This window comes from Vulpes vulpes, chromosome 5, assembly GCF_048418805.1.
Source record: "Vulpes vulpes isolate BD-2025 chromosome 5, VulVul3, whole genome shotgun sequence".
Taxonomy (NCBI): Eukaryota; Metazoa; Chordata; class Mammalia; order Carnivora; family Canidae; genus Vulpes; species Vulpes vulpes.
The window spans coordinates 73,655,870-73,683,742 of NC_132784.1; the positions used below are offsets into that span (position 1 = coordinate 73,655,870).

The 27,873-nt window shown below is 38.0% G+C and overlaps 1 protein-coding gene across 50 annotated transcripts in view; it reads left to right on the forward strand.

Moving 5' to 3' along the window:
- The window catches only part of ATG13 (autophagy related 13), a 53,179-nt gene that overhangs the window by 15,145 nt on the left and 10,161 nt on the right, over positions 1–27,873 (forward strand). For 40 of the 50 annotated variants that reach the window (XM_026004077.2, XM_072760312.1, XM_072760320.1 and 37 more), the window contains 9 exons: positions 11,641–11,722; positions 12,683–12,763; positions 13,207–13,326; positions 15,465–15,511; positions 16,681–16,821; positions 22,257–22,297; positions 23,086–23,182; positions 23,527–23,625; positions 24,427–24,520. In XM_026004077.2, the coding sequence (XP_025859862.1) occupies positions 11,654–11,722; positions 12,683–12,763; positions 13,207–13,326; positions 15,465–15,511; positions 16,681–16,821; positions 22,257–22,297; positions 23,086–23,182; positions 23,527–23,625; positions 24,427–24,520 (789 nt within the window). In that variant the 5' untranslated portion in view covers positions 11,641–11,653. The remainder of the gene's footprint in view (positions 1–11,640; positions 11,723–12,682; positions 12,764–13,206; positions 13,327–15,464; positions 15,512–16,680; positions 16,822–22,256; positions 22,298–23,085; positions 23,183–23,526; positions 23,626–24,426; positions 24,521–27,873) is intronic. The other 10 variants (XM_072760330.1, XM_072760342.1, XM_072760337.1 and 7 more) reach the window with 1 other exon arrangement.

A 27,873-nucleotide genomic window follows, 5' to 3' on the forward strand; every position in this document is an offset into this window, starting at 1 on the left:
CAGTATGTTTTTTGATTTATTGTTTCCAAAAAGTTAATGTCCAGTCTTCTAATATTAGGGAGGAAGGGCAGTTTTACTCTCAGTGGGGTTATAAAAAGGGTATAGGGCTCAGGGTGGGGTCTAACTGCTTCTTTGTGGACTTTTATAAAATAATCTTCCTATATTCAGCCCCATCTGGCATTCTACTTTAGGAGATATCTGGTAACTCATTCCTTGGCCTTTCTTGGGTTCTTTGGCTTATATGAGCTTGCTTTGTTTAGGGTTTCCCCCAACAGCTGGCTGGGGTATCAGCTCTGCTCTGCTTAATTAAGTATCTGTTCCTTCTGTTTTCTATCTTCCAGAACTGTGGTGCTGTTATCTCCATGCTTGTTCTTTTGGTCTGTGTGTATATGTTTTTTAAGCCCCCTGCCCCTGCCATTTCTTGTTTTAATGATGTTTTAGGGGTGAACAGAAATAAACATAAGCATGGAAAGCTTTATACTTAACCAGTCTGTTCACTACCCCCCCCCCCATATTTTGTTGATATCTTTTATTTGTTACTTCCTTTTCTGCCACTATTTTCAGCTTTTATATTTCTGTGCTTTTATTGAGATTGGGAAGATAGTTGAGATAAATGTTTATCTGGTTATTTAAGTAGAATTCTTTTTTTTTTTAAGTTAAAATTAGCATTTCAGTATGAAAGTGAGCCAAAGATCTATAGGACCTACTTATTTGGTCAGGTGTGCTTTTCCCTTAGTTGATTATATATTTTGAACTGGAGTAGTGCTATAGAATCTTCTACCTAGTATTTGTATGTTGATGATTATCTACATCCATTACATAACAATAGGAGAATTTATTTATGTATTTATTTATTTTGGGGGGAGAATTTATTTAATGGCATAGTCTCCTTTGTTGTTGTGTTAAAATATAAATAACATAAAATTTACCACCTTAGCATTTTAAAGTGTGTAGTTTAGCAATATTAAATACATTCACGTTGTTATGCAGCCATCCCCACCATCCATCCCTATAACTTTTTCATCTTGTAAAACGGAATCTCTGTACTGTTAAACACTAACTCCCCATTCTCTCCTCCCCAGCTCCTGCAATCACTATTATACTTCCTGGCGATAATTTTGACCACTCTTAAGTACCTCATATAAGTATTACCATACAGCATCTGTCCTTTTGTGACTGGCTTATTTCACTTAGCTGATTTCTTCAAAGTTCATGGTGTAGCATGTGTCAGAATTTCCTTTTTAAGGCTGAATAATATTCCATTTTTGTGTGTATACCACATTTTGCTTATTTATTATACTTTTGATACTTGTTTAAAAACATTTTAGTGTGGTATAAATCTCTACATGTTCTCAACACTTTGGGAACCTCAAAAAGTTATTTGTTATGAATTTCTATTAATGTAAATGATGGTGGCACCCAGGTGGCTCAGTTAAGTGTCTGACCCTTGATTTTGGCTCAGGTCATGATCTCAGGATCAGGTGATAAAGCCCCATGGCAGGCTCTGAAGTCAGCTAGGAGCCGGCTTAAGATTCTCTCCCTCTGCTTCTCCCCCACTCTCATGAGTGTGTTCTCTAGATCTCTAAAAAAAGAAAAAAAGGAAAATAATGTTCAGAGACTGTTACTAAATTGAAATTGTTATTCAGGGCCCACTAAAAAAATTGTGTTGTTAAATGTTTCAAGTCTTGAAGAAAAGCCTTAATTTGAGGTTATTTTTCAAGCAGGAAAATCTGTAAGTGGTGAGTCTGGGGAAAATAGGTGTTGATGAGGGAACAGCAGTATTTGTGGGAAGATTATGATGTGTAAATATATTTTTGATGTAATTAAGCCATTTTATAAAAGTAACACTTGATAAATATAATCAAATATATGTTGGTGGGAACCACATAGAAATTTTTGTAAATATCTGAAATTATCCATGGTAATTAGGTTCTGTCCCTAGGGCAAAAAATTTAATAAAGAAGATGGTGAGTAGCTCTGATTAACTTACATTTCAGCACATTATCAGGGAAGGGATAAGAAATTTAAAAGTTTTCAGAAGAGTTTGCAATATAATTGAAACACTGGAATGCTAAAAGGTAAAATGGCCTTGACTTGAACTAAGTGATAACCTAAAAGCCCTACTTTGGCTCAATCCTCTAGCAGCTGATGCACTGCCTGAAAACCCACCCTGTCAGGGCATCTGCACGTTTAATGTAAACAGTTTTCTAGGCAATTATGTGTGCCTAGACAATGACTAACATCTGCAATGTCTAAAGAAAAGAAAGTTGAAGACATATACTATCAAGTAAGAAGTCTCTCAAGACTCTTCCTTTAAAAAATTTTTTGAGATGGGGCACCTGGGTGGCTTAGCGGCCTTTGGCTCAGGTCATGATCCCAGAGTCCTGGGATTGAGTCTTGCATCGGGCTCCACTCAGGGAGCCTGCTTCTCCCTCTGCCTGTGTCTCTGCCTCTGTCTGTTTCTCATGAATAAATAAATCGTTTCAAAAAAATTTTTTTGAGAGCAAGAGTGAGTACATAGGGGACAGTGGGGGGCAGACAAGATGGGGGAGAGGCAGAGTGGGGGCAGAATCCCAAGTAGGCTCCATGCCCAGTGCAGAGCCTGATGTGGAGCTAGATCCCAGGACCCAGAGATCATAACCTGAGCCAAAATAAAGGGCCGGACACTTGACCAACTAAGTCATCTAGGCTCCCTTCTCTAGAGTCTTGTTGGAATTTCAATTTGCTTGCCTCTGAAGTAGAGGAAGATAAATGAACCTCATAGTGGGATAATAACCAGTTAACCCTCTGAAATGATTTTAGTTTCACAAAATAGTCTCCTTTTAGGAAAGGCAATATGTTGATCACTTGAAGCTTCTCTTTTGGTCTACTTAGCAATTTTATTTTTCAAATAATAAATTGGTTTATGGTATATAAACTATCTCTGGTGACTGGAGTCCTCAAAACCTTGACTGAACTGATAAAATTCATTTTTTTTTTAGCATATACATCCAAGGACTAGACACTGGTTCTGGATCACCATTTACTTGGTAATTTCAGTGACCAGGATCTTTCTTAAAAGTGCCAGCAGGCTTCTGATTACCTTTTCAAAATCATTTCATCTATTTTCCCTGCTGACTTTGCATGGGAAATCTTGAAGGTCAGACTAGGGAGTTTGTAGAAATTTCTGGAGCATGGGAGCACTATAATGATATAATGCTTTACTCACATCAGTTTTCCTGAGGTTTACAATGTAACCCAGAAGAAGGTGTTGGGGAGGAAAACTTTTCCTATACATTCTTAGGTTTAGTATCTGGGGGCCTGCAACTTAAACTGACTGAAACTAGCAACCGTAGGAGACTAGCAACTGTAGGAGTGCTCAGTGATGAATAATCCAGGTGGTTAGAATTTGGGACTTAGATGCCTAATTTAGTAAGAGAAAGGGGCCTAGGAGAAAAGGCTTAAAAAAAAAAAACTTAAAAAAAAAAAACTACATTTATTTATTTTTAGTAATCTCTCTACCCAACATGGGGCTCGAACTCATGACCCCAAGACCAAGAGTCTCACAGTGCTCCCACTGAGCTAGCCAGCACCCTGGAGAAAAGGCTTTTATAGGAAGAACAAATAAGTTTCTTTAGAAAAGACAAACAAGTCTGTAGAAGAACAAATCGGAAATAATAAAGTTTGTGATAATATTTGTTTAGGTAGGTGCAAATGGTATTTCCATCCTCTTCATGACCTTGAAACTCCCCCAGAGTGAGGACTTGTGATCTCTCCTCGGAGTAGATGCCAACCTGAAATGGGAATTTATGGCTGTCCTCATTTTTCAGAAGTTTCTGCTTTTAGTCAGATAAGGGAAGCCCAAGAAGGTTTCTTTCTACATCTGTTGAATCTCAAATGTCTTCAGCTTAAAATAATCTTTATGCCAAAGTGGCTTATTTTGGAATGGCATATCCTGATCTCCTTCAAATGTAGAGTAACTAACCAAATGAGTCTCTTCCAGATAAGAAATGAGACCTGGATTAAGATGGTTCTTTGGAAATGAAAATGTCGCACATATAAAGGATTTTGTATAAGCAGGAACTTGAAGGCTTTAGTAACTGGCTAGTATTGGTAAAGGGCAGAAAAAAAGGAAATAATTCAATTGTAGATCTCTTTAATGTTTGTTCCAAATTTCCCTTTAAATTACTTGAAACACTCAGAAAGGATTTTGCTAAAAGCAAGGCATAGGGTAAACTTTATATAACATTTATATTGTAAAGAATGAATTAACTGCTTGATTGGCTAAGCCTAAGGGAACAGTAAGCTCTGATGCCCGTAGATAACTTTTTACCCAATGGAGATTGTACCCCTTTTGGCTCAATAACTCTAGTTACATAATCTTTTTAGTGCTTACCAGGTACAGAAAATCACAAGAATCATTGTGCTATTATGTTTGCATTGGTAGATGTTCTGGTGGTGGGAACACAATTCCCCACTTCAGTACAAAGTAAGGGCAGTACAATCCTCCAGCACTATTCTTATCTCAGATCTGTTGCTGTGGTTGCTTCAAAGCCTTGAGTGGTTTAACCCTTGAAAAGGCATTTTGTTTTTACCATAACATTTGCATTCTTTTTAACCAAAATTAGGAAGGTTTGAAGGTGGGTGTATGTTTCAAATGCCGTCAAACATACAAATGGTAGGCTCCAAAAGAGAAGTCCGTTATAATTTAGATCACTTAGGCTCTAACCTGTCCTTGATCACAGTGAACTCTACTGTGGCATCTGAGTCTGCAGTCATTTCTTCTCAGGTGTTTTGTTTCTCCTTCATTGGTTTCTCCCCCTTGCCCCATAAACTTACTCAATAGCCCTGTGCAATAGAGAAAATTCTTTTCACAGCAGCATGAGATCTCTTCCTGTCTAACTTCTCAGAATCCAACTGAAGCACTATCACTCTAAGAAATCCTCTCAAAGGTCATTAGCAACATGATGCCAAGTCCAGTGGCCTTTATCTCTCCTTGAGAATGAAGGAAACCAGAATGTGTCACACCAAATTATTCCTCTTTGACATAAAAATTATTTTGATCTGAAGGCAATTAAGCAGCAAATGCAGGAGAACCTTTCTATACCTTCCACTTTTCTGCCTGAAGGGGAGATATAAATTCTCCTTTTCCTAGAGGCAGACTCTTACCAGCCCAGAGAGGACATCTGTGGAATTTGCAAACAAACCTTACTCTATTAGTTTCCTCCCATATATTTACCTTCCCACAGTTTGCTGTCCTTAGAAGCCTAGAACTGCTTTTCTTTTCTTGTCATTTGTCTACACTTTCATCATTCTTAGTTGAAGATACCATATAAGCTGCCCTGTTAAATTATTTTCTATTGAGATTTCTCTTGTGAGATGTGCGCTGCAGGTGTTGATAAACTGGTTTTCTCTTATTAATCTTTGTTAAAGAGGCCCAGCTGAAAAACTGAGGGGGTAGAGGTAAAGTTTTGCCTCCTCCACAAGAACTTTTATATTATTTGACCATCCTTTCAATCTTGAAACTTATTTTCCCTCAATTTCAGTGATAACTGCTCAGAAATCTTTTGCTTCCTATTTCTCTGATAAGTTCTGACAGTTCTCCTTATGGTTCTTTTATGTCAGTGTCTTCCTGAGGCCTTTGTTATTTTCTTGGTATCTTCCATGGTGATTTCATCTACTGCTATAGTTTTTAAACTGTTTCTTCTTTTGGAGAATATCTACGTCTTTCTCCAACTTTAACCTCAGTCTTAACATTGCCATTACTTATAAATTGGATATTTTCAGATGGATCTTCTGTTGTTTCTAATTCAACTTATTAAATAACCTGAACTGATTTTCAAAAAATAATAAGTGTCTGGCTTTGGCTCATGTCAGGATCCTGGAGTCCCAGGATCCTGAGCGCTGCTCAGTGGGGAGTTACTTCTCCTTCTGCCCCTCTCCCCACTCGGGCTCTCACTCTCAATCACTCACTCTTTCTCTTTTTTTTTTTTTTTAATAAGCATTTTTTTAAAATTTTTATTTATTTATGATAGTCACACACACACACACACACAGAGAGAGAGAGAGAGGCAAAGACATAGGCAGAGGGAGAAGCAGGCTCCATGCACCAGGAGCCCGACGTGGGATTCGATCCCGGGTCTCCAGGATCGCGCCCTGGGCCAAAGGCAGGTGCCAAACCACTGCGCCACCCAGGGATCCCTACTCACTCTTTCTCAAATAAATAAATAAAATCTTTAAAAAAAATAGTGAACCTCGATCTCAAACTTCTACCACAAGAAAAATTAATTTACAATGGATTATGGATGTAAACATGAAAGGTAAACAATAACATTTTTAGAAGAAAATGTGGAAGATCTTCATGACTTTGAGATCAGCAAAAAATTTTTCAACAGAGCACAAAGAAATGCTAAAGAAAAAAAAAGTTGAGAAATTGGACTTAGTAAAATTAAGAACCTCTGTTAGTCAAAACACTCCTTAAGAGGATAATACTTAACAATGGAAAGAAATGAACTATGAACATAGAGTACAACATGGATGAATCTCAAAATAATTATACTAAGCAAAAGAAGCCAAAGAGTACATACTGTATGATTTAATTTATATAAAACTCTAGACAATGCAGTTAGGAATCTGTAGTGATAGAAAGCATAGTAGCAGTTACACAGGGATGGGGCATTGAGGAGGTGCTAGAAGGAGGGATTACAAAGGAATATAAAGAAATTCAGTGGAGGTATGTTCACTATTTTGTGGTAATGGTTTTACAGAACATGAGAGACTCCTAACTCTGGGAAACGAACAAAGGGTGGTGGAAGGGGAGGTGGGTGGGGGGTGGGGGTGACTGGGTGACGGGCACTGAGGGGGACACTTGATGGGATGAGCACTGGGTGTTATGCTATATGTTGGCAAATTGAACTCCAATTAAAAATTTAAAAAAAGAAAACAGGTGAAATTGAAAAAAAAAAACAATGTCAAACTTACTGCATCTTGGGGTGATTGGATGGCTCAGTCAGTTTAGCATCTGACTCTTGATTTTGGCTCAGGTTGTGATCCCAGGGTTATGAATATCAGACTCTGCACCCAGCTTGGAGTCTGCTTGTCCCTCTCCCTCTACTCCTCCACCTGGGTCATTGTTTCTTTCTCTCTCTCAAATACATACATACATACATACAATCGTAAAATAAAAAAGCTTACCATGTCTTACACTTCCCATATATTGTTGATACCTCAGTAATACCTCAGTAAGGCTGTTTTTTTTTTTAAAGATTTATTTTTATTTATTTATGATAGTCACAGAGAGAGAGAGGCAGAGACACAGGCAGAGGAAGAAGCAGGCCCCATGCACCGGGAGCCGGACGTGGGACTCGATCCCGGGTCTCCAGAATCGTGCCCTGGGCCAAAGGCAGGTGCCAAACCGCTGCGCCACCCAGGGATCCCAGTAAGGCTGTTTTTAATGTGGAAATAAACATCACAAAATGGGAATGGGTGAAGGCCATTTAATCAGAGCTTGTCATAGCAGGAGAGTTAGCTGCCATCACTTGCATTAGCAAAGACTCAAAAGCAGGTAGAACAGTGGGAAGCTTTATAGTGGAAGAAAGGGAAAGCTTCAGATATGTCCTGATTTGGGGTTATTGGCACGGGAAAGCTGTAGGCAGCCTAACTACAAGTGGGCATCCCATGTGGTTGTTTATGGATACATATTTGGTTTTCTTTGGCTGCAAAGTTGGAAACAAGGACAAAAATTAGGGAAACTGTCAGTTATTAATCAAAGTTTGACTGTTTGAGGTCAGTTTTTATAGGGGTTTTTGTTTGGCATCCTGGACTAGTTAGTCTAGAGATAGGCTGACTTTCTTGACTGGCTACAGTAGATAGTAGGTTGACTTCTTAGGCTAGAGAGTAGAGATACTAGTTTGGCCTCCTTCCTGGGCTGCTTCCTGCAGGTTAGGGGTCAGAGCTCCATTTTTATATATGTAGTCTGGCCTTTATCTTTTAGTGTATTCAGACTCTCATGAAAAGAAACAGATGCCATATGAAAGGCAAGACACAACTGGGAGGAGATATTTATAGTGCATATCCAACAAAGTTACTTATATCCACTATATATATTTTAGAAACTTCTACAATTCAGTAAAAAAAGATAACCTAATTTTTTAAATGGGCAAAAGGCTTGAACTAGTATTTCATTAAAGAGGATTTCCAAATAGCTAGTAAACATATGAAAAGGTGCTAGTAGGGGAGATTCACTGATCATTTAATCACTAATTTAAACATTGTTTAATACAGATTAAATGAGATGCTACCACACCCCTACCAGGATGGCTAAAATTAAAGGATTAGTAGTATCAAGTAGTGGTAGAGCTGTGGAGCAACTGGAACTCTCATACACTGCTGATGGTAGTGTACATTGGTAGAGATTAGGAAGACTGTACATGTCTTAAGAAAATTAAATATGTGTACCTTGTGACCCAGCATTAACACTTCTGGGTGTACATCTGACAGGAATGAGTGTTTATATCCACCAAAAGACTTGTGTAAAAATATAATAGTTAAAAACAGGAAACAACCCAAATGTTTATCGTTTACAGTTAATTTATAGTTTGTGGCATATTCATAAAGTGGAGTGCTACATTGCAATGAAAAAAGAATAAAGTGCTACATGCAGCATTATAAATGAATTTCGCAGGCATCTTGAATAAGGGAGGAACTACCCACAAAAGAGCTAATATTGTTTGATTCCATTTAAATAAATGGAATGATTTGTCAAGATATATAAGACTGATCTATGATGATAGAGGTCAGAATAACGGTTACTTGATCTGAATTGTGGTTATATATGGATGTATACATACAAAATTATCTGTTGAAATAGAAATGAAAACAAGATATTTCTTGAGCTGTACATCCAAGATTTGTGCATTTCACTACGTGTAAGTTACACCTCATTTTAATTTTTTTATTTTTAATTTTTTTGTACTTTCAAGTTTTTATTTAAATTCCAGTTAACATATAGTGTAATATTAGCTTCAGGAGTAGAATTTAGTGATTCATCATGTATATATAACACCCAGTGCTCATCACAAGTACCCTCCCTTAAACTCATCACCCATTTAGCCCATCCTCTACGCACCTCTCCTCCAGCAACCCTCAGTTTGTTCTGTATAGTTTAGAGTCTGTTTTAGGTTTGCCTTTGTCTTTTTCCCCCCTATGTTCATCTGTTTCATTTCTTAATATCTGCATGAGTAAAGTCATATGCTATTTGTCTTTCTCTGACTTATTTTACTTAGCATAATACATTCTGGCTCCATCCACATCATTGGAAATGGCAAGATTTCATTCTTTTTGATGGCTGAGTAATACTCCATTGTGCATATATATGTGTTTATGTGTATATATATATAGTATATTTTTTGTATATCTTTTATGTACACAGCCCACAACTTCTTTTCACATTCACCAGTTGATGGACATTTGGGTTCTTTCCATAATTTGGCTGTTGTTGATAGTGCTGCTATAAACATTGACCCCTTTGAATCAGTATTTTTGTATCTTTGGGTAAATACCTACTAGTTAAATTGCTGGATCGTAGGGTAGATCTATTTTTTACTTTTTGAAGAACCTCCATAGTGTGTTCCAGAGTGGCTGTACCATTTTGCATTCCTACCAACAGTGTAGAAGTTTCCGCCTTCTCCACAGTCTCACCAACACCTGTTGTTTTTTGTGTTGTTGATTTTAGCCATTCTGATAAGTGTGAGGTAATACGTCATGGTAGTTTTGGTTTGTATTTCCCTAATGATGACTAAAGTTGAGTGTCTTTTCATGTGTCTGTTGGCTATCTGTATGTCTTTGGAAAAATGTCTGTGTCTTCTGCCCATTTCTTAACTGGATTATTTGTTTTTTGGGTGTTGAGTTTTATAAGTTCTTTATAGATTTTGGATACTAACCTTTTTATCATATGTCATTTGCAAATATCTTTTCGCATTCCATAGGTTGCCTTTTAGTTTTGATTGTTTCCTTTGTTGTGGAGAAGCTTTTTATCTTGATGAAGTCCCAGTAGTTCATTTTTGCTTTTGTTTCCCTTGTCTTGGGAGATGTTCTCTGGTAATAAGTTGCTATGTCTGATGTCAAAGAGCTTGCTGCCTGTGTTATCTAGGATTTTGATGGTTTCCTGTTTCACATTTAGGTCTCTCATCCGTTTGAATTTATTTTTGTGTATGGTATATGTCTCAATTTTAAAAATTTCCTGTTTCATCTCTTCTTTTGTTTATCCCTTTACTTAAAACTAGCTCTGCCTCTGGCTTCCCTGTTTATTGTTAACTGAAACCATGTTAAACTTTTTGTAGTCAATACTTAAATCCCGTCAGCTCTTCCTTTAAAATATCTCCCATCCGTGCTATTTCCAAACTGTGTCTGTACTAGAGTTTTAGCCTTGACCACAAGCCTGCATTTATTGCCAAGGATTTAACTGGTCTCTCTGCTTTTCCTACTGAAAACTATTCTACAGTATGCCAGCAAAGCTATCTTTCTAAAGCACCATTCAGATGATGCTAGTTCTCTGTACTAATTCTTTTCCTCAAAAGTCTTAAAGGAGCTCTCGTATCTGTTGTATTAGGTACAGATGAGGCTTGCATTTCATTTAAGATTCTCATGCTGTGGCCCCAACCAGCCATACTATTTCCCTATCCATACACAGTCCTTTGGAAAACTGGAATACCTAATAGTTCCAAATGCATTTTGCTCTCTATTGCTGATACTCTTTGTTCATTTCTTCTCTCCCTAAATGCTTTCTTCCTCATACCAGCCCTATCTCAAACCATCTCAACCTGAGGGATCTATCGTGTGCCCCATAAAATCCATGAACTCCCTGAAGTTATATCCAGACTTTTCTATATATGTACAGTTTTCTATAGAAAGGGCTTGTCTTGTTATCAGACTCTCAAAAGGGGCCCATAAACCCCCAAAAGTTAAATTGGTTTAGTGCCCTTTTGAAGGAGTACAAATGATCTCATTTTGTGTTTGGTTTTGGGTTTTTTTTTATTGTTGTTTTCTTTTCTTTTCTTTTCTTTTCTTTTCTTTTCTTTTCTTTTCTTTTCTTTTCTTTTCTTTTCTTTTCTTTTCTCCTTTTTTCTTTTTGTTTTAATTTATTTATTTTACAGAAAGCCTGTGTAAGAAGGGGGAGGGGCAGAGGGAGAGAGAGAATCCCAAGCAGATTCAAAGCTTGTGTGGAGCCTGACACAGGGCTCAGTCTCACCACTCTGAGATCATGACCTGAGCTGAAATCAAGAGTCAGACGCTTAACGAGCTGAGCTACTCAGGTGCCCCTCATTTTATGTTTTAACAAAGTTTTTATCTTGTTAAAACTTAGTCCTCAGTATGGTGGGTAGTAGAACTTTTTAAAATAGATATATTAAAAGCTTAAAGTTTCAGATGCAGGTACAATGGCTTGTCCTTATATTGTTTAGGTCCTTAGATTTTAGTTCTTTGTGTGGAATTTATTTTCCTCAAAAGACAGTATCTTAATATTTTTCACTTTGGTATCTTAGGGGGAAATTTTTTCCCTCCCACATGACTGTTTGCACAGCTAGACAATACCATCTCTGTATTTTTTGAATTTTAAAAGATATTAGTCACATTTTTCAACACTTTTTTTTTTTTCTATTTTAGATTCCTATAGGCAATGGAAACTGATCTCAATTCCCAGGACAGAAAGGACCTGGACAAGTTTATTAAATTTTTTGCCCTCAAGGTAATATATCTATTCTCTTGAGCTCAGAACTGTTAGAAATAACTTCCGTGCTTCTCCCTTTTTGGAAATATAGAATAACAGCTTGCAGCTTGCCCATTTTAAGGGATACTTCTGTCTGTTGTAAACCAAACTGTGAAGTTTGGGGGCGGTACTGGGGGTGTAACTAAAAAGTAGCTTCCAATTTTCCACAGCTACTTTTTCAAAAAAAAATTTCTTTTTGCAAGGCTGTTTGCAGAAATGTCAAACTATTATGCCAGGTTATTGGCACAGTATGTTCCCTCGGGGTGGGAACAAAGACTGTGGCCTGGAATGGACAGCATTTTGGGCATCTTTCCCAAAGCTTCAACTAACTCTGAAATGTCTGACTTCCATTTATTGTTCCCTTCTGGGTAAATGTGGAATTAAAACTGAATTTTGAATGCTTTAGAAGTTATATTTTCCTAAATCTAAAAATCATTTCCACCTCTATCATTCCTTCTTCTCATGATTGCCATGTAAAAAACAATCTATGCAGTAGATTCTGGTTGTAAAATTAGTTGGGAGACTTTTGCCATATGGGCCAAATGATATGAATAATTGTGGAATCCTTGGTTTAAATCTACTATGATTACATAAGTGTACGCCAGTGAATTTTTAAACCTACGGTTGGACTTGTTTCTTTATGAAAGTCAGAGCCGCCATGTGCAAATTTCCTTCTGCCATGTGAGACTATTACAGATCCCAAGCCTTGAACTAAAATTCCTCCAACTGGTTGACATTATGCCCTCAGAAATATTTACAGTATTATTTTTGTGTAATTTTTTTACTGTGTTCTTGAATTTTAAAATCTTAGCCTTTCCAAAAGTATAGTTATGGTCATTGGCGTCTTTTTAACCCTGCATTCAGAGTGTTAACTCTGATTGCAAGTCAAATCAATTTAAGACTCATCTTTGATTTTTTTATTTGTTTACTTTTTTTTAGACTGTCCAAGTGATTGTCCAGGCTCGACTTGGCGAGAAGATTTGTACTCGTTCATCTTCATCCCCAACGGGTTCAGATTGGGTAAAATTCATGTTTTTTGTTAAGGCATGTTTGTCATAAGGAATCATAGTGCAGTAGTAAAGAATACTATTTATAGTATTACTAAACCATAACATTAAAATATCTAATTCCATTTGATCCATTCACTTGGAAAGTATGTTCTTCATCAAATGTTAGTCCTAGATTTATTTAGTTCTCATCTTTCTTCTGCAGTAGGTGAAAAACTTTGTCTTTAGAGGACAAAAATACCTTGTTAACTTATCTTTGAAATAAGTCATTAGCTCTTTCAACCTGAGTTTTGGGGCTCTGATGCAGGATATCTCTTCTGGGCAAGGGAGAAATGAATGAGTGTCCTTAATCTACCCAAAGCAATGCCTATATTACCCAACATAACCATCTTACTGTTTTCTGTTTCTGTAATGTTCCTTGTGAGTATTTGACGCAAAGTGCCATTTGTTTTCTAGTTCAATTTAGCAATCAAAGACATCCCAGAGGTTACACATGAAGCAAAAAAGGCACTGGCCGGGCAGTTGCCTGCAGTCGGGAGATCGATGTGTGTGGAGATCTCTCTCAAGACATCTGAGGTAAGGTTATGGCCAGGTTGGTGTCTTCATTTGATACTCAAGGCTCTTCATACTTCATTTCCAACTCAGCCTCATTCCTGCCTCTTCCCTTTCTGAATTTATCATTCTCTGAGGAAGTCATGCTTTTTGTACTTATTCTCTCAAATACTTGGAATAGGCTCTTTATCCTTATGTGTCAACTATATATGAAATGTTTCTATTCATCCTTCAGGACTAATGTGCTCTTGAAAATTCGCCCCCTCTTTCTAGTGGGAGAGGTGACTACTTTCCTTAGACTTAACCATGTACTTTGTTTCCTTTGTTTCTAAAGTATAATTGATGTATTGTGATTTTTTTTAGATATATCTTTACTTGCCTTATTTCACATCAAGATCAAGGCAGATACTGTTACTTGCATGTTTATTAATCTGTTTCCATGACAAGATTATGAAGCTGCATGGTATAATAAAAGGCAGTTGGATTTTGGAGCTACACAGACCCAAGTTCAGATTCCAGCTGAGTGACTTTGGCCAAATTACTTAACTCTCCCCAACCCCATAACCAGCACCAAACTAACATGACACTTCATAGTCTTGAAGGGTTATTATATTTTCTCATTTAACCCTAATTTGTAAAGTACCTAACATGACTTATAGTAGGAAATCATTACATGTTCCTGTTCGTTTTTTACACTTTTATTCTTGAGGTCAGCAATTATGTCACATCTTATTTATTTATTTGTGGTTCTTCAAATTTGTTTTCAAATGAGGCAGAATATAAATAATCATCTCTTCTGCCTAGCACAGTGTCTGGGATAGCCTATTGTGTGCTGTCAATGAATTTTGTTGAATGAATGATGTCAGTACTTCTATGGAAACCTTAGCACCCCAGAAAACAAAATTTCCTATTCTTCTTTATTGAATTGCCAATTTATACTATGAATTATTTTCCTTAGTGATCCATAGGGAGTCCTAAAGGAATCCCTAGAACTCTCTTCTTTCCCAGGTGAAATCTGAGTATAAAATGTTCCACTTGTCCTAGACAAACTGCATCAACTTGTCTTGGATACTTCCTACTATTCATCCTCCCTTGATTTTGGGAAGCAGGGGGAATTAAAATTTTATGATGTGATTTAAAAATGACAATATGATGAAAATGCTATATATTAAGGATATATATTTAAATTTGATCTAGAACAAGTAAGTTCTCTATTCCACAAACTAACCCAAGACTAATCCCGAACCTAAAAGAATAGCCTATTTCCAGTTGATTGGTAATAAGGTTACTTATGTTCAAAAGTATGACTGTCCTTTTTAATAAGTGGCACACAGGAGTGTTATAGGGTTGAGGGATTCTGGCTTTAGTTATCTGTTTTTCTTCTCCGCTCACTAGACTAAGTCTGTTCAGAGTACTGGAGAAAGACTGAACAGTTTGGCTAAAGACATTACACAGCTAAAAAGATTTTTAAGTAAAGAACTTGTTAAGGTATTCCTTAATAGTGGGTGTCACCTAAAAATATCCCCTATAAGATTGGAAGGAAAGGCTCTCTCCATCATCAGAAGTATTGGCCTTTCTGAAGAACAATTTGAATATACATGGCAAAAGTCTTAGAAGCATGAATACTCTTTAACAATGCTAATTCTGGAAATTTGTCTTAATTTAGGGCAAGGACGAACTTTTAATCTCAAGGCTATTTATTACAATGTTGTTTGTAGTAGTGAAAAATTAAAAATGACCTATATGTCCATGTATGGGGAGACCGATTGGATGAAATGACAGTCATATGATGGAATAATATGCAACCATTAAAAATGGTGTAGAATTTTTAATTATAAGGAAAATTTCATGTTTTTATTAATGAAAATGTAAAAATTCCATATATACTATAATCTCACATTTGATATTTTTTTAAGTTTATTTAAGTAATGTCTACACCCAATGTGGAGCTTGAACTCATTACCCTGAGATCCAGAGCTGGATGCTCTTTTGACTGAACCAGCCAGGCACCCCTGACATTATTTAAGTGGCTGATTGGATTATAAATTGATTTTTTTTCCCTTTATCTTTTGCAATATTTTATAGTGATTGTATAGTGCTTTATAATTTAAAGAGTAATTAAAAAATAAAACTGAAATATCTTTCAATTGTCCCATCTACAGGGAGATTCTATGGAACTAGAAATTTGGTGTCTCGAAATGAATGAAAAGTAAGTGCTCTGTCTTAGGGTCTGTGGTTTTTGTAGCTGAGGATAAAGCAGATGACATCATGTGAAAAGAAGGGCTTTGTTATCAGTCATGGAGGGTGTTCTTCCACTTGACAAAGCCAGTAGGTCTTTGCTACAGTTTGCTTCATGCTTGGCTTCCAGCCCAGTCAGAGATGACCTTCAGCAGGAGGGTCAATCCAGCGAGACTTAGACACCACAGGGAAAGGAGCAGAGAAAAGACTGAAAATGATTTGTTGTTTTCCCAGAGTACAGATAGTTCTCTGATTAAATCCCTTGCGAGCTCTTGTAACATGACTGCTCTGTGTTGTCTGTTTTCTGTGTGGCAGACATCCAATACGATTTCCCCTCACTTACTCCTTTTTACACTCTGTGTTGGTCATGGATTGGAAATGCATGTTATTTTTCTTCTCCATTTTCTTCCTTCAAGACAGATTAGCTCACTTCCTGCCTTAAGCTTCAGTTTTCAAGAACAGTATGTAGGAAAATAAAAGAAATAGCAACACATCAAAAGAAATATATTAATAAGTCTTTAGGGTGTGGGCATTATTTTTCTTAGCTAAATAGAAAGTAATTGCCAGATTATAGTCTAAAATTTTAGTACCAAACACTTTTCTCCAGATTTCGTATTAAATGTTTAGAGGTAGACAGCTCCCAAGATAGTATATTGAAACTGTTTGCACCTTCAGTAATATAATTGCAGTGTTGAATTACTGTTTTTAAGTGTGTAGCTTTATTTCTTAGAAAACTGTTTCAAATCTAAAAAAAAAAAAATAGGATGTGCCTTTTGTCTATCTGCCTGAATCTAGTGCACAGAAAAGTGAAACTTTAGCTTTCCTCAATAATCTGTTGTTAAAATGACAAAGAACTCGGATTACACTTTTAGTTCAGAACATGTTTTCATGATAAATTTAATCTTAATACAGTTCCCACACTTAATTTGCAATCATCTCTGTTGACTGTAATTCTCTGTGAAAGGTGTTATGTGGACTGCAAAGCAGGTTACATTCTATCAGAATTTATGAATAAGGCTAACAGATGACTCTCAGTCACTAGACAGAGCATAACTAACACCTCTATATCCGTTGCATTTCTGTTCTTGGTTTTATGTGAGTTGAGTAGGCGAATGCTGATAGCGTCTGTGTGCTCCTCAGGTGTGATAAAGAGATTAAAGTGTCCTACACGGTGTACAACAGACTGTCGCTGCTGCTGAAGTCCCTCCTTGCCATAACTAGGGTGACACCAGCTTATAGACTCTCCAGAAAACAGGGGCATGAATATGTCATATTGTACAGGTAAACAACAGCATTCACCTTCTCAGTTCATTCATTAGCCTTGTCACTTTGCATACTGCTACTTTGCATACAGTCACTTTGTCTGACTGGCATGGCATATGGGTATTCTGTGGTTAATTTTGGACAGATGGTTGGTTGGGTAGTTGATGCTATAGCTTTACTATGATGGTCTGTCCCTCCTCCTTTGTGAACCTCACCTTTTTAAAGCTGCCAGGTCCCTTGTCCTTTTGTCTGTGCACAGTCATAGTTTCTGTGGAATAGATTTTGAGGCTGTACTGATCTACATCTCAAAGCTGAAGAAGAAGCTTAAGGGTTTAAAAAACAGGCTGTCCTGGGAGGATTCCACAGCCTTCTATATTTCAGAATTAAGTTAAAACTTGTCTAACAGGGATGCCTGGGTGGCTCAGGAGTCCAGCATCTATCTGCCTATGGCTCGGTGTGATCCTGGGTCTGTGGATCGAGTCCCACGTTGGGTTCCTGCATGGAGCCTGCTTCTCCCTCTGCCTATGTCTCTGCCTCTCTCTGTCTCTCGTGAATAAATACATAAAATCTTAAAAAAAAAAAAACAACTTGTCTAACAGTCTGCTAATTCAATTTGGTTTTGATTAGTTGTCTGTGGATATAAAGAACTCATCAGTGGTTCTTTGACTATTTTCTTGGAACAGTTCACCTCAATATATATTTATTGTGTCCCATTATATATATATATATATATATATATATATTTTAGATGTTATTATTTATTCATGAGAGAGAAAGAGGCAGAGACATAGGCAGTGGGAGGAGAAGCAGGCTCTATGCAAGGAGCCTGATGTGGGACTCGATCCTAGGATACCAGGATCCCTGAGCCAAAGGGAGACACTCAACCTCTGAGCCACCCAGGCATCCCTAATGAGTGCCATTTTAATGCAAACATTGTGTGAGGCCCAAGGAAGAACTATATACAAAGGTCCTCTCCTACAGATGTTTCTTATCTATTGTGGGACACAGTTTGGCACATGTATAGTTATAATAAAAAGCAGGATTGGAAAACTATATAGCAGTATCAGGAGAAAAGTACTGGGAGAATACAGAGAGGGAAAGTTTGTTCTGGGTGGGAGAAACCAGACAGGCTTCCTGGAGAAAGTGGCATTCAAGCTAGACCTTGAGGCAGAGAGAATTTCAGCTGATAGAAGTAAGGGAGAATGATCATTTCAGGTGGGGAATGCAACAGATGACAAGGCATAGAAGTGGGGGACAGGATGTGAGCTGTGCTCAGTTTGTCAGATGGGCCCTAGTGGTGGTATAGAGGATGAGTAAGGAAATGTGAGAGCAGACTGTGGAAAGCCAGGAGTTCCCAAATCACCGAAGACTCTTTTTTCATTTTAGTGATGAGCTACTGGTTTTAGCCTTTGGCTTACCTGTATGGTGCTGATTATGAGGAGAAATTAGTATAGCTGACTATACTAATAGAGGACTAAGGATCAGAGACTTAACTAGTTACAGTGAAACAATCTACTACCTGAAAATAGTTATCAAGTCTTTCTTTAATTTTCTTAGCAGTAATCTAGCAATCTTACCATGTTTATTTTTCAAAGTCTTTAAAATATTTTTGTTGTCTTCTCTGTAGTCCTTAGGTTTTAAATTGAGTATTCCATTTGAAAATTACTAGACTTTTATTCAAATATAACAAAAGATGATGCTCTCTTACTTCTCACTTACCTATGCTAAGCCCCCTTCATTTTGACTCTTTTGTAAGTAGCCATACTACACTACTAGTCATCAGCTTAGTTAACTGGGACTCTTAGTCCTTTTCATTACCAGTGTTTAAAGTCTTCCTTTATTCTCTATTTCTGGAGTAATATGGTATTTATGGCTCACTGTTTATCATTTAGGAGTGCTTTGGGATACAAATAATATGGTTTAAACCGTAGAGAAGTGGATGATCTCAGAGGTAGATTTGGCTCTTTTTCCCCCCTTTTTCATACTACTGTTAACAGCTGCCTCTTTTTTTTTTTTTAAGTTGTATTATCATTTTCCCCCGGCCTTGTGGATTTAATCAAATCACTGTAGAATTACATCATTATAAAAATTCATTCTGAATTTGTTGTTCATCAAGACTGAATTAAAGTTAATTATTATCTGCTATCTGTGGAGAAAACTTTGGCTTAACATCTGAATGGCATAAAGAACCTATATGGCCAAGAAAAAGGTTAATTAGGTTATTTTAAGCACTGTACCAGTTACCAGTATTCAAATGAATATTGAGCTTTTCTCCTTTTTTTTAAAGATTTATTTATTTATTTGAGAGAGAGAGAGAGAGCATGAGCAGAGGAAGAGGGAGACAAGAAGACTTCCCCTGAGCTGGGAGCCCCACATTGGGGCTCACAACCTGAGCCACTAAAGGTTGCTAGCAGAATCTCTTTCGGTAATCTTTTATTAACATCATTCTTGTGGTGGTGTTTTTTTAATAAGATTTTATTTATTTATTTATTTGAGAGAGAGAGCAAGAGATAGCATGAGCAGGGGAAGGGGTAGAAGGAGAGGAAGAAGCAGACTCCCTGCTGAGCAAGGAGCCTGATGTGGGACTTGAGGATCATGACCTGAGCTGAAGGCAGACATTTAACTGACTGAGCCACCCATACACCCCAGTGTTATTCCTGTGTTATTTTATGGCAGGAGTCAGCAAACTGTGGCCAGCAAACCATGTGCTTGTTTTTATAAATAAAGTTGTTTTATTGTTTTTTTTAAAGTTTATTTATTTATTTTTAGTAATCTCTACATTCAACATGTGGCTCAAACTCATGACCCTGATATCAAGAATTTTACTCTCTTCCAACTGATCAGCCAGGCACCCCTAAATGAAGTTATTTTAGAACATAGCCACCCCCTTCATTTGTGTGCCATCAGTGGCTACTTTTGCAGGACAACAGCAAAGCTGAGTAGTCTGCCTCAGACTGTATTGCCTGCAAGCCTTAAATATCTGACCCTTTTAACAAAAATTTGCGGATCCCTGCTTTATGATGTATGTCACTTTTGTGCATGTATTTCAGAAATTTATATACATTTCTTTTCTCTCATATCAAATTATAATTTATGAGACCTATACTGAATCTCCTCCCTGGCTTTTCCTTATCTCATGCCTACCACCTAACCATAGGGCTTTGTACGTTGTTGGAACTTAGTTTTTAAATTGAACAAAGCCATGTATGTGTTTAATTTTTAACCATATTACTAGAGAAGTATAATAATGTTTGTAGTATTGGTGGTAATGTTTTATAGTTCAGACTTTTAGCTAATATAGACTGGTCTTCCCAGAGAAATTCAGAAAAAGGTTCTGCTGTGCTTATATTTCTGTATTTTCAGAATAGTCTTATGTAATTCTTCTATAGTAGAAAAAAATTTTCTAATTTCTTAACCAACTTACTTTGGAATGACTTGTTATGAGCATGGAGACCTCCCCTTAATTGAAGACCGTTCTCAACATATAGTATCTTCTATTGTATATTTGAAAGTTGCTAAGAAAGGAGTTTTTTTTTTTTTTCCCTTTTACTTCCAAAACTTTTTTTTTTAATTTTTATTTTTTTTATTTTTCAAAACTTTTTTTTTTAAAGATTTTATTTATTCATGAGAGACACAGAGAGAGAGGCAGAGACGTAGGCAGAGGGAGGAGAAGCAGACTCTATGCAAGGAGCCCGATGCGGGACTCAATCCCAGGACCCCGGGATTATGCCCTGAGCCAAAGGCAGATACTCAACTGCTGAGCCACCCAGGCATCCCCCAAAATTTTATTTAAATTCAAATTAGTTAACATATAGTGTAGTATTAGTTTCAGGAGTAGAATTTAGTGATTCATCACTTACATATAATGCCCAATGCTCATCATAACAAGTGCCCTCCTTAATACTCATCACCCATTTAACCCATCCCCCCACCCATCTCCACTCCATTAACCCTCAGTGTGTTCTCTATAGTTAAGTGTCTCTTATGGTTTGCCTCCCTCTCTGTTTTTCTTTTTTTTCCCCCTCTCTGTTTTTAATCTTTTTCTTCCCTTCTCCTATGTTCATCTGGTTTCTTACATTCCACATATGAGTGAAATCATATGGTGTTTATCTTTTCTTTGAACATACTATACTCTAGTTCCATTCATGTTACTGCAAATGGATGGCAAGGTTTTATTCTTTTTGATAGCTGAGTAATATTCCATTATATATATATAAATATATATATATATATATATATATATATATATATATATATATCACATTTTCTTTCTTTATTTTCTTTATCCATGTCCAGTTGATGGACATGTGGGCTCTTTTTATAATTTGGCTATTGTTAATAGTGTTGCAATAAACATGGGGGTGCATGTGCCCCTTCTAATCAGTATTTTTGTATCCTTTGAATAAGTACCTAGAGTGCGATTATTGGGTCATAGAGTAGTTCTATTTTTAACTTTTTGAGAAACCTCCATAGTGTGTTCTAGGGTGGCTGCACCAGTTTGCATTCCCACCAACAGTGTAAGAGGGTTCCCCTTAAGAAAGGAGACCTTAAATGTTCTAAGCCCAAGAAAAAAAAATTCTATATGTATGGTGATGGCTGTTAACTGGACATACTGTGATGTTCAATTTGTAATATAAACAAGAATTGAATCATTATGTTTTACCTCTGAAACTAATATCTTGTATGTTGAGCATACATCCAAAAAAATCTAGTACTTTCTACTAGATTTATTTGCCAATCTTCTTTCTATATTCTTTATTCCCCAGGAGATATACTTTTTTTTTTTGTTTTGTTTTGTTTTTTTTAGATTTTATTCATTCACGAGAGACACAGAGAGAGAGGCAGAGAGAGAAGCAGGCTCCCTTTTGGGAGCCAGATGCGAGACTTAATTCCAGGACCCCAGAATCACGACCTGAGCCAAAGGCAGATGCTCAATTGCTGAGGTGTCCAGGTGCTCCTGGGAGGCATACTTTAAAAATATATTGCAGGAGGGCAGCCCCAGTGGCCCAGCAGTTTGGCGCCGCCTTCAGCCTGGGGTGTGATCCTGAAGACCCAGATCGAGTCCCACGTTGGGCTCCCTGCAGGGAGCCTGCTTCTCCCTCTGCCTATGTCTCTGCCTCTCGTTGTCTCTCTCTCTCTCTCTCTCTCTCTCTCTGTGTCTGTCATGAATAAATAAATAAAATCTTTAAAAATATATATATATGTATATTGCAGGAGTGGGAAAAACAACTAAAATCGCAGACCCCACTTAATTATTATTTTTCTTTTTTCTTAACTAGTTCTTTCCATATACATCCATATGCCTGCAGCTTAATTGAAGTAGTAACATCATTGCTCCATTAGGAGAGGTGTTCATTCAGATAAGAAAAGAAGGGTTTGTTTTGTTTAGGTATTCTGGCCATAAAGACCTTTAGAATAAAGAATCATTTGTTTCTTTTTCTTTCTTTCCTAAGGATATATTTTGGGGAAGTTCAGCTGAATGGCTTAGGAGAAGGTATGTATCAAGGTTGAAAAGCATTTGTAGTGTTAAGAGCCTCCTGACTTCAGAGATGGGCTTAGATGCTGCCTGTAATAATAAGTAGCTTGTGACTTTAATATATGTGATACAAGTAAGGTATCAAAAAGACAGGTGGGTAGGTGGTCCAAAGAGCTGCCAAGGAATGACTGAATTATTTTCCCCAGAGTTCTAGTAACTCAGCATTCTTTCTTGTTCTTTATATCATTGTCTGTTTTCCTAATTTTCTATAATGAGTTTGTTAAATGTTTCTGATGAACATTAGCAGTTTTGACAAATTGAAAATAAAACCCAGAAAACCAGGAAAGCTTTATTAGAAATATCGCCTGCGAGGCCCTGGCTCTTTTCTATACTTAGTTCTGGGTGGCAGCATAAATAGAAGTGCAGTCACTTCCGCACCTATGTAAACCGAGGGGTTTGTGTGATAAAGCCCCAGGGTCCCCTTCCTGTGTCACTGGGCGTGTGACACATTTGGGCTGGGTTGGTTAGGATTTGCTCAGACTTTAGGACTAACAGTTGTTTTTTCTCTTGGTAAGTTTATCTGGAAGTAGAATGCTGTTTTCCCTTCCAATATTAGGTCAATATAAAATAAATCAAAAGAAAAACACATACACACATAAACATATATGAAATTGAGGCCATTGCACCCATGGGACTAAGTAGATAATGCCACAGATTGTGATAAGCTGAATGATTCAGGGAAAGCCAGATTGGGGACAGTGTCAGTATTCTCTGGGGAAAAGCTAATTATGTATTTCTTCTCCTAGGTTTCCAGACAGTTCGTGTTGGGACAGTAGGCACCCCTGTGGGCACCATCACTCTTTCTTGCGCTTACAGAATTAACTTGGCATTTATGTCTACCAGGTGAGGAAAGAGCCTTGGAATCCAAAAGAGCTCCTCCAAAGATATTAAAGATAATAAAGTTTGTTTTTCCCTCAAACTCTGTGGCTAAACCTACAGTTCAGCTTTGCCATTGCTGAAATTAGTCCCCTTCTGAAAAATGACCTTGAGAAAGAGCCCAGTTTCCAGATTGGAGAATCTGAGTGTCCTAGAGCCATCAATGTAGAGTTGTGGTTTATATTTAGGGATACAGTAGTTAAGACCCTAGTGGTTGTTGCCAAAGGTATAAGGTGAGGAGTCCTCTAAAAACTTCAGGGGGGCTGACAAGGTATTCTAATAAATATTGCAATCTGCTTATTGCATTACAGGCAATTTGAGAGGACCCCACCTATCATGGGGATTATCATTGATCACTTTGTGGACCGTCCCTACCCCAGCTCCTCACCCATGCACCCCTGCAATTACAGGTGAGGAATGTGTAGGGGCTTTCCCAAACTGCAGCTAGGGAGAAGCATTCATCCTATACATAGAGGACCTTTATCAGCACTCATCAGTGGGCAGGGGGCAGTGATGGAGACCCCACATGGAGAGAAATGGAGTGATTAGCTTCCCTTCCTGCTGCTGCCTGTAAGGTATATCAAGACTTAGAATGCATAAACTGTCTCAGAAAATTCTTGGACGTTTTGGATCTAGACGGTAGTGATTTAACTTTCAATTTGATACTACTTGGAGACTATCAGAGTAGCAGTAGTTAACAATGTCCTTCACAAATTAAATGGTTTTCTGGTCACCAGTGGCACAGTTTAGTTATAGATTAGAATCAAATGTCTTCAGGCCTATGCCCAGAAAACAATTCCGTAGAATTTGGAAAAGATGTGTATCAGGAAGGATCCTGCCTTTATATGAAGGACTTTTGAAGTTGAATAGTTCATCTTTGGAGTCAAGACTTTTGTTTCACTGCATCTCTATTGCTGACAGTTCTTTGGTCCAAAAACTGGCCAGGCTTAAGAAAATTTTCTCAAATGATGTGTCAGGTAGGATGTTTGGGTTAAAAATAAAAACTTTGGCCAACCTCTAGATGTTGTCTGGATATTTGACATTATCAAAGACTCAACACGCCTCTTGCCATAGTGAGTTCTGCCTGAAACAGCCTTTGTCACGACTTGCATCCTTATCTAACCTCCCTTTGTATCCTCTCCGTAATTGACTGCCGTCACCATAAAATTCTTGATTTATTCCCCACCCACCCCCTCCCACCCCCGCCATAGAACTGCTGGTGAGGACACTGGAGTAACATATCCTTCTGTGGAAGATTCTCAAGAAGTGTGTACCACCTCTTTTTCCACCTCCCCTCCATCTCAGGTAGGGGGAAACATGTTCTGGGGTGGCTGTAGTTATTTGGTACATATATGGGCATGAAATGGTGTCAAAATTTAGATACAATCTCTTGTAGTGGTGGTGGTGGTGATGATGATTGTTTCCAGGGAGTTATTTTGAGGGGTGAAGGAGAGCCTTCTTATCCAGCAGGTAATACTGCAATGTTTCTAGTCTATAAACATGCTTTTTTTTTTATTTGAGAGAGTGAGTGTGTGTGTGTGTGTGTGTGTGCACGCGCTCGCACGCGCGCATGTGCAAATGGGGGGCGGTGGGAGGGGAGGAGGGGGAGGGAGAGAGAATCTGAAGCAGACTCTGCTCTAAGTGCAAAGAAAGCCCAGTGTGGGACTTGATCTCACCATCCTGAGATCATGACCTGAGCCAAGCCAAGAGTCAGGCTGAGCCACCCAGTTGCCCCTCTAGTCTGTAACCATTCTTAACCTACAAGATTACATGTAACCTTTACGTTCCTGGAGACATCTTAAAATTCCCTAGAAAATAAGTCACAAAATTCCAAATGCATTCTGATACCAGAGAGGTGTTCTATCCTACTCATGTTAATTTGGTAGCTACTTCACTTTTGTTTTTTTTTTGTTTGTTTGTTTTTTTTTAATTAATTTATTTATTTATGATAGTCACAGAGAGAGAGAGAGAGAGAGGCAGAGACACAGGCAGAGGGAGAAGCAGGCTCCATGCACCGGGAGCCCGATGTGGGACTCGATCCCGGGTCTCCAGGATCTTGCCCTGGGCCAAAGGCAGGCGCTAAACCCCTGCGCCACCCAGGGATCCCAGCTACTTCACTTTTGAAGTGGTAAATATGGCTTCTAATAATGGAAGGAGCACATAAAAAAACAAAAATTATTTGACATAGAATACCAGTAAGAAACCAGCAGTGCAGTTTTTCTTAATAGTTGACACAGATTTCTGGCTATCTGCATTCTTTATCTGAACATTTTTAACCATTAACTTTTCCACTTGAGTCCATCTCCAGTGTCAAACCCAGTTTCAGTGAAACAGACTTCAGACGAGGTTCCCAGCTTCCCAAGCGGACATGCCTGTGAGACCATGTTGTATAATGTGCGTGGTACCAAGTCTGCTTCATCTAAGGAGTTGTTTGTTGCCAGATGACTGAATTTCAGGGCGCGTTTCTTCCCTTCCACCCTGAGTCATTCATCTCCCACGTCATGGCCTGCAGCTCCCTGCTCTGGGTGTTCATCTTTATCACTCCCCTCCTCTTCAACTTTCACATTAGACAGTTTCTTCTAGACCTGATCCAGTTCTGTGTTCCCTCAACTAGTCCCAGATTATCCCCTTTCACCATCTTATTTTTGGAGCCCAACAAATTAATTTACTACCCATAAATTTTTGTTTTCTGTGTTTTTTAATCAAGAAAATATTTAAATTTATTTCATTCTGAGTTAGGAGATATTGAATTAAAATTATGGTTCTAATCTGTTTCAAAAACAGAAGTTAGGCCCAAAAGTTAGCTTAAAAAAAAAAGAAAGCTAAACCAAACTAACAAACAAACCTATTCAGTGTGTGTGAAGGAAATTACAAAATCCATGGGTCACTATTATTTCTATTGTCCCAGTTTAGAGTTAGAGGTTCTTGTAAAGTTGCCCAGATGGTTTGGATGAGTAGGGGGTGGGAATTGCTACTCCCCTCCCTCCATGAATGTATATAGGCATGAATGTCACCATTGCTCTGGGAGGGGGCAACTTTTGGCACTCTTACTAACATAGGGCAATACTGATCCAAAAAGAGGGGCAAGCCCACCAGAGCACTTTGGTGAAAGTAGATTATTTTTTAGATAATTAAAATGTGAATATGTTAAGTTTGATGTTCATTGAAGTTTTATTTTTAAATTTTTTAAAAGATTTTTTTATTCATTTGAGAGAGAGGGAGAGCATGCAAGAACATGAGCAGTGGGGAGGGCTAGAGGGGAAAAGAGAAGCAGGGAGTCGGACAAGGGGCTCTCTTCCAGGACCCTGAGAGATCCCAGGACCCCGGGATCATGACCTGAGCCAAAGGCAGGTGCTTAATTGACTAAGCCACTCAGGTGCCCCTATGTTGTTTTATAGGTGGTAAATTCATAAATAGTAAACGACGTTGTGACTTGGGAGATATGAGGATGGTGAGGCTGGGCCTTAACAAATCAGTTTGTCTCTTAGGTACAGTGGAAATTTGACACAACCCCAACAGTAAGGGAAAGTTAAGTAGTTCCTACATCTCCTGTTTGCACAAAATTTATGACCTGTGTAAGGGGAGCCTATCTTTCTCATGGTGTCAGTTGCCTTCTGTGTCTGGTCACAGTTTGAAAATAGATCCTACCAAGATCATATCAACATTGAGCATCCCATGGGGTGAGCCCTGTCACTACCCTCTGAGTACCTCTAGTTGAGGCTTATTACAGTTTGGTGCAGTAGTCTTGGTTTTCAACCTTAATGGTAGAACAGGGAGAGAAAATGATTTGCCAGCAGGTCTCCTCAGCATTCCTATAAATACTGAACTACTTTCTTCCTTGGTTTAACCTAGGGAATTGCATAATTGTTCAACTTCTGTTTGAGCTTTTTCCTAGAGTCCAGTAAATGCATGTTAATGTGGTGTTTGTTTTCCCAACAAAAAAGGGACCGCTGTGTCATGTGGACACAGAGTCAAATCAAGAAATAATTGTGACCATGTACCTACTACTGTGATTTCAGGTCCAACCTCCAGTTCTAAGCATTAACTAGCTAATTGGTAAGACTTAAAGGTGGAACAGCAAGATTCAAAATAATCATAATTAGCTTTGAAATATAAGAGTTTTAAAAGTGCCCCAGCTTTTACTGCATCAAGTTCTCCTTCACCATGTGGGGCTATAAGACACACACACACACACACACACACACACACGCCTACACCTATACACAACCATTCATCCTGCCTCAGATAGTGTAGTCAAGTGTTACAGCTGGGAACCTGAGCATTTTTTTTTTTTTTTTTAAGATTTTATTTATTTATTTGAGAGAAGGGGGACCTGGCTGGCTCAGTCAGTAGATCAAGTAGTGATGCTTGATCTCCGGGTTGTAAGTTCAAGTCCCATATTGGACATAGAGCTTACATTTAAAAACAAACGAAGAAAATCCACCATATCTTTATTTGAGAGAGAACAGGGGGAGAGCAGAGGCAGAGAGAGAGACGCAGATTCCCCGCTGAGCACAGAGCCTAATGTGGGGCTTAGTCCCAGGACCCTGAGATCTTGAGTCTAAGTCAGATGCTTAACTGACTGAGATTCCCAGGCACCCTGGACCCGAGCATTTAAAGTTCCAGTCAACAGACGTCAGTTGTTTACATCTGTCCTT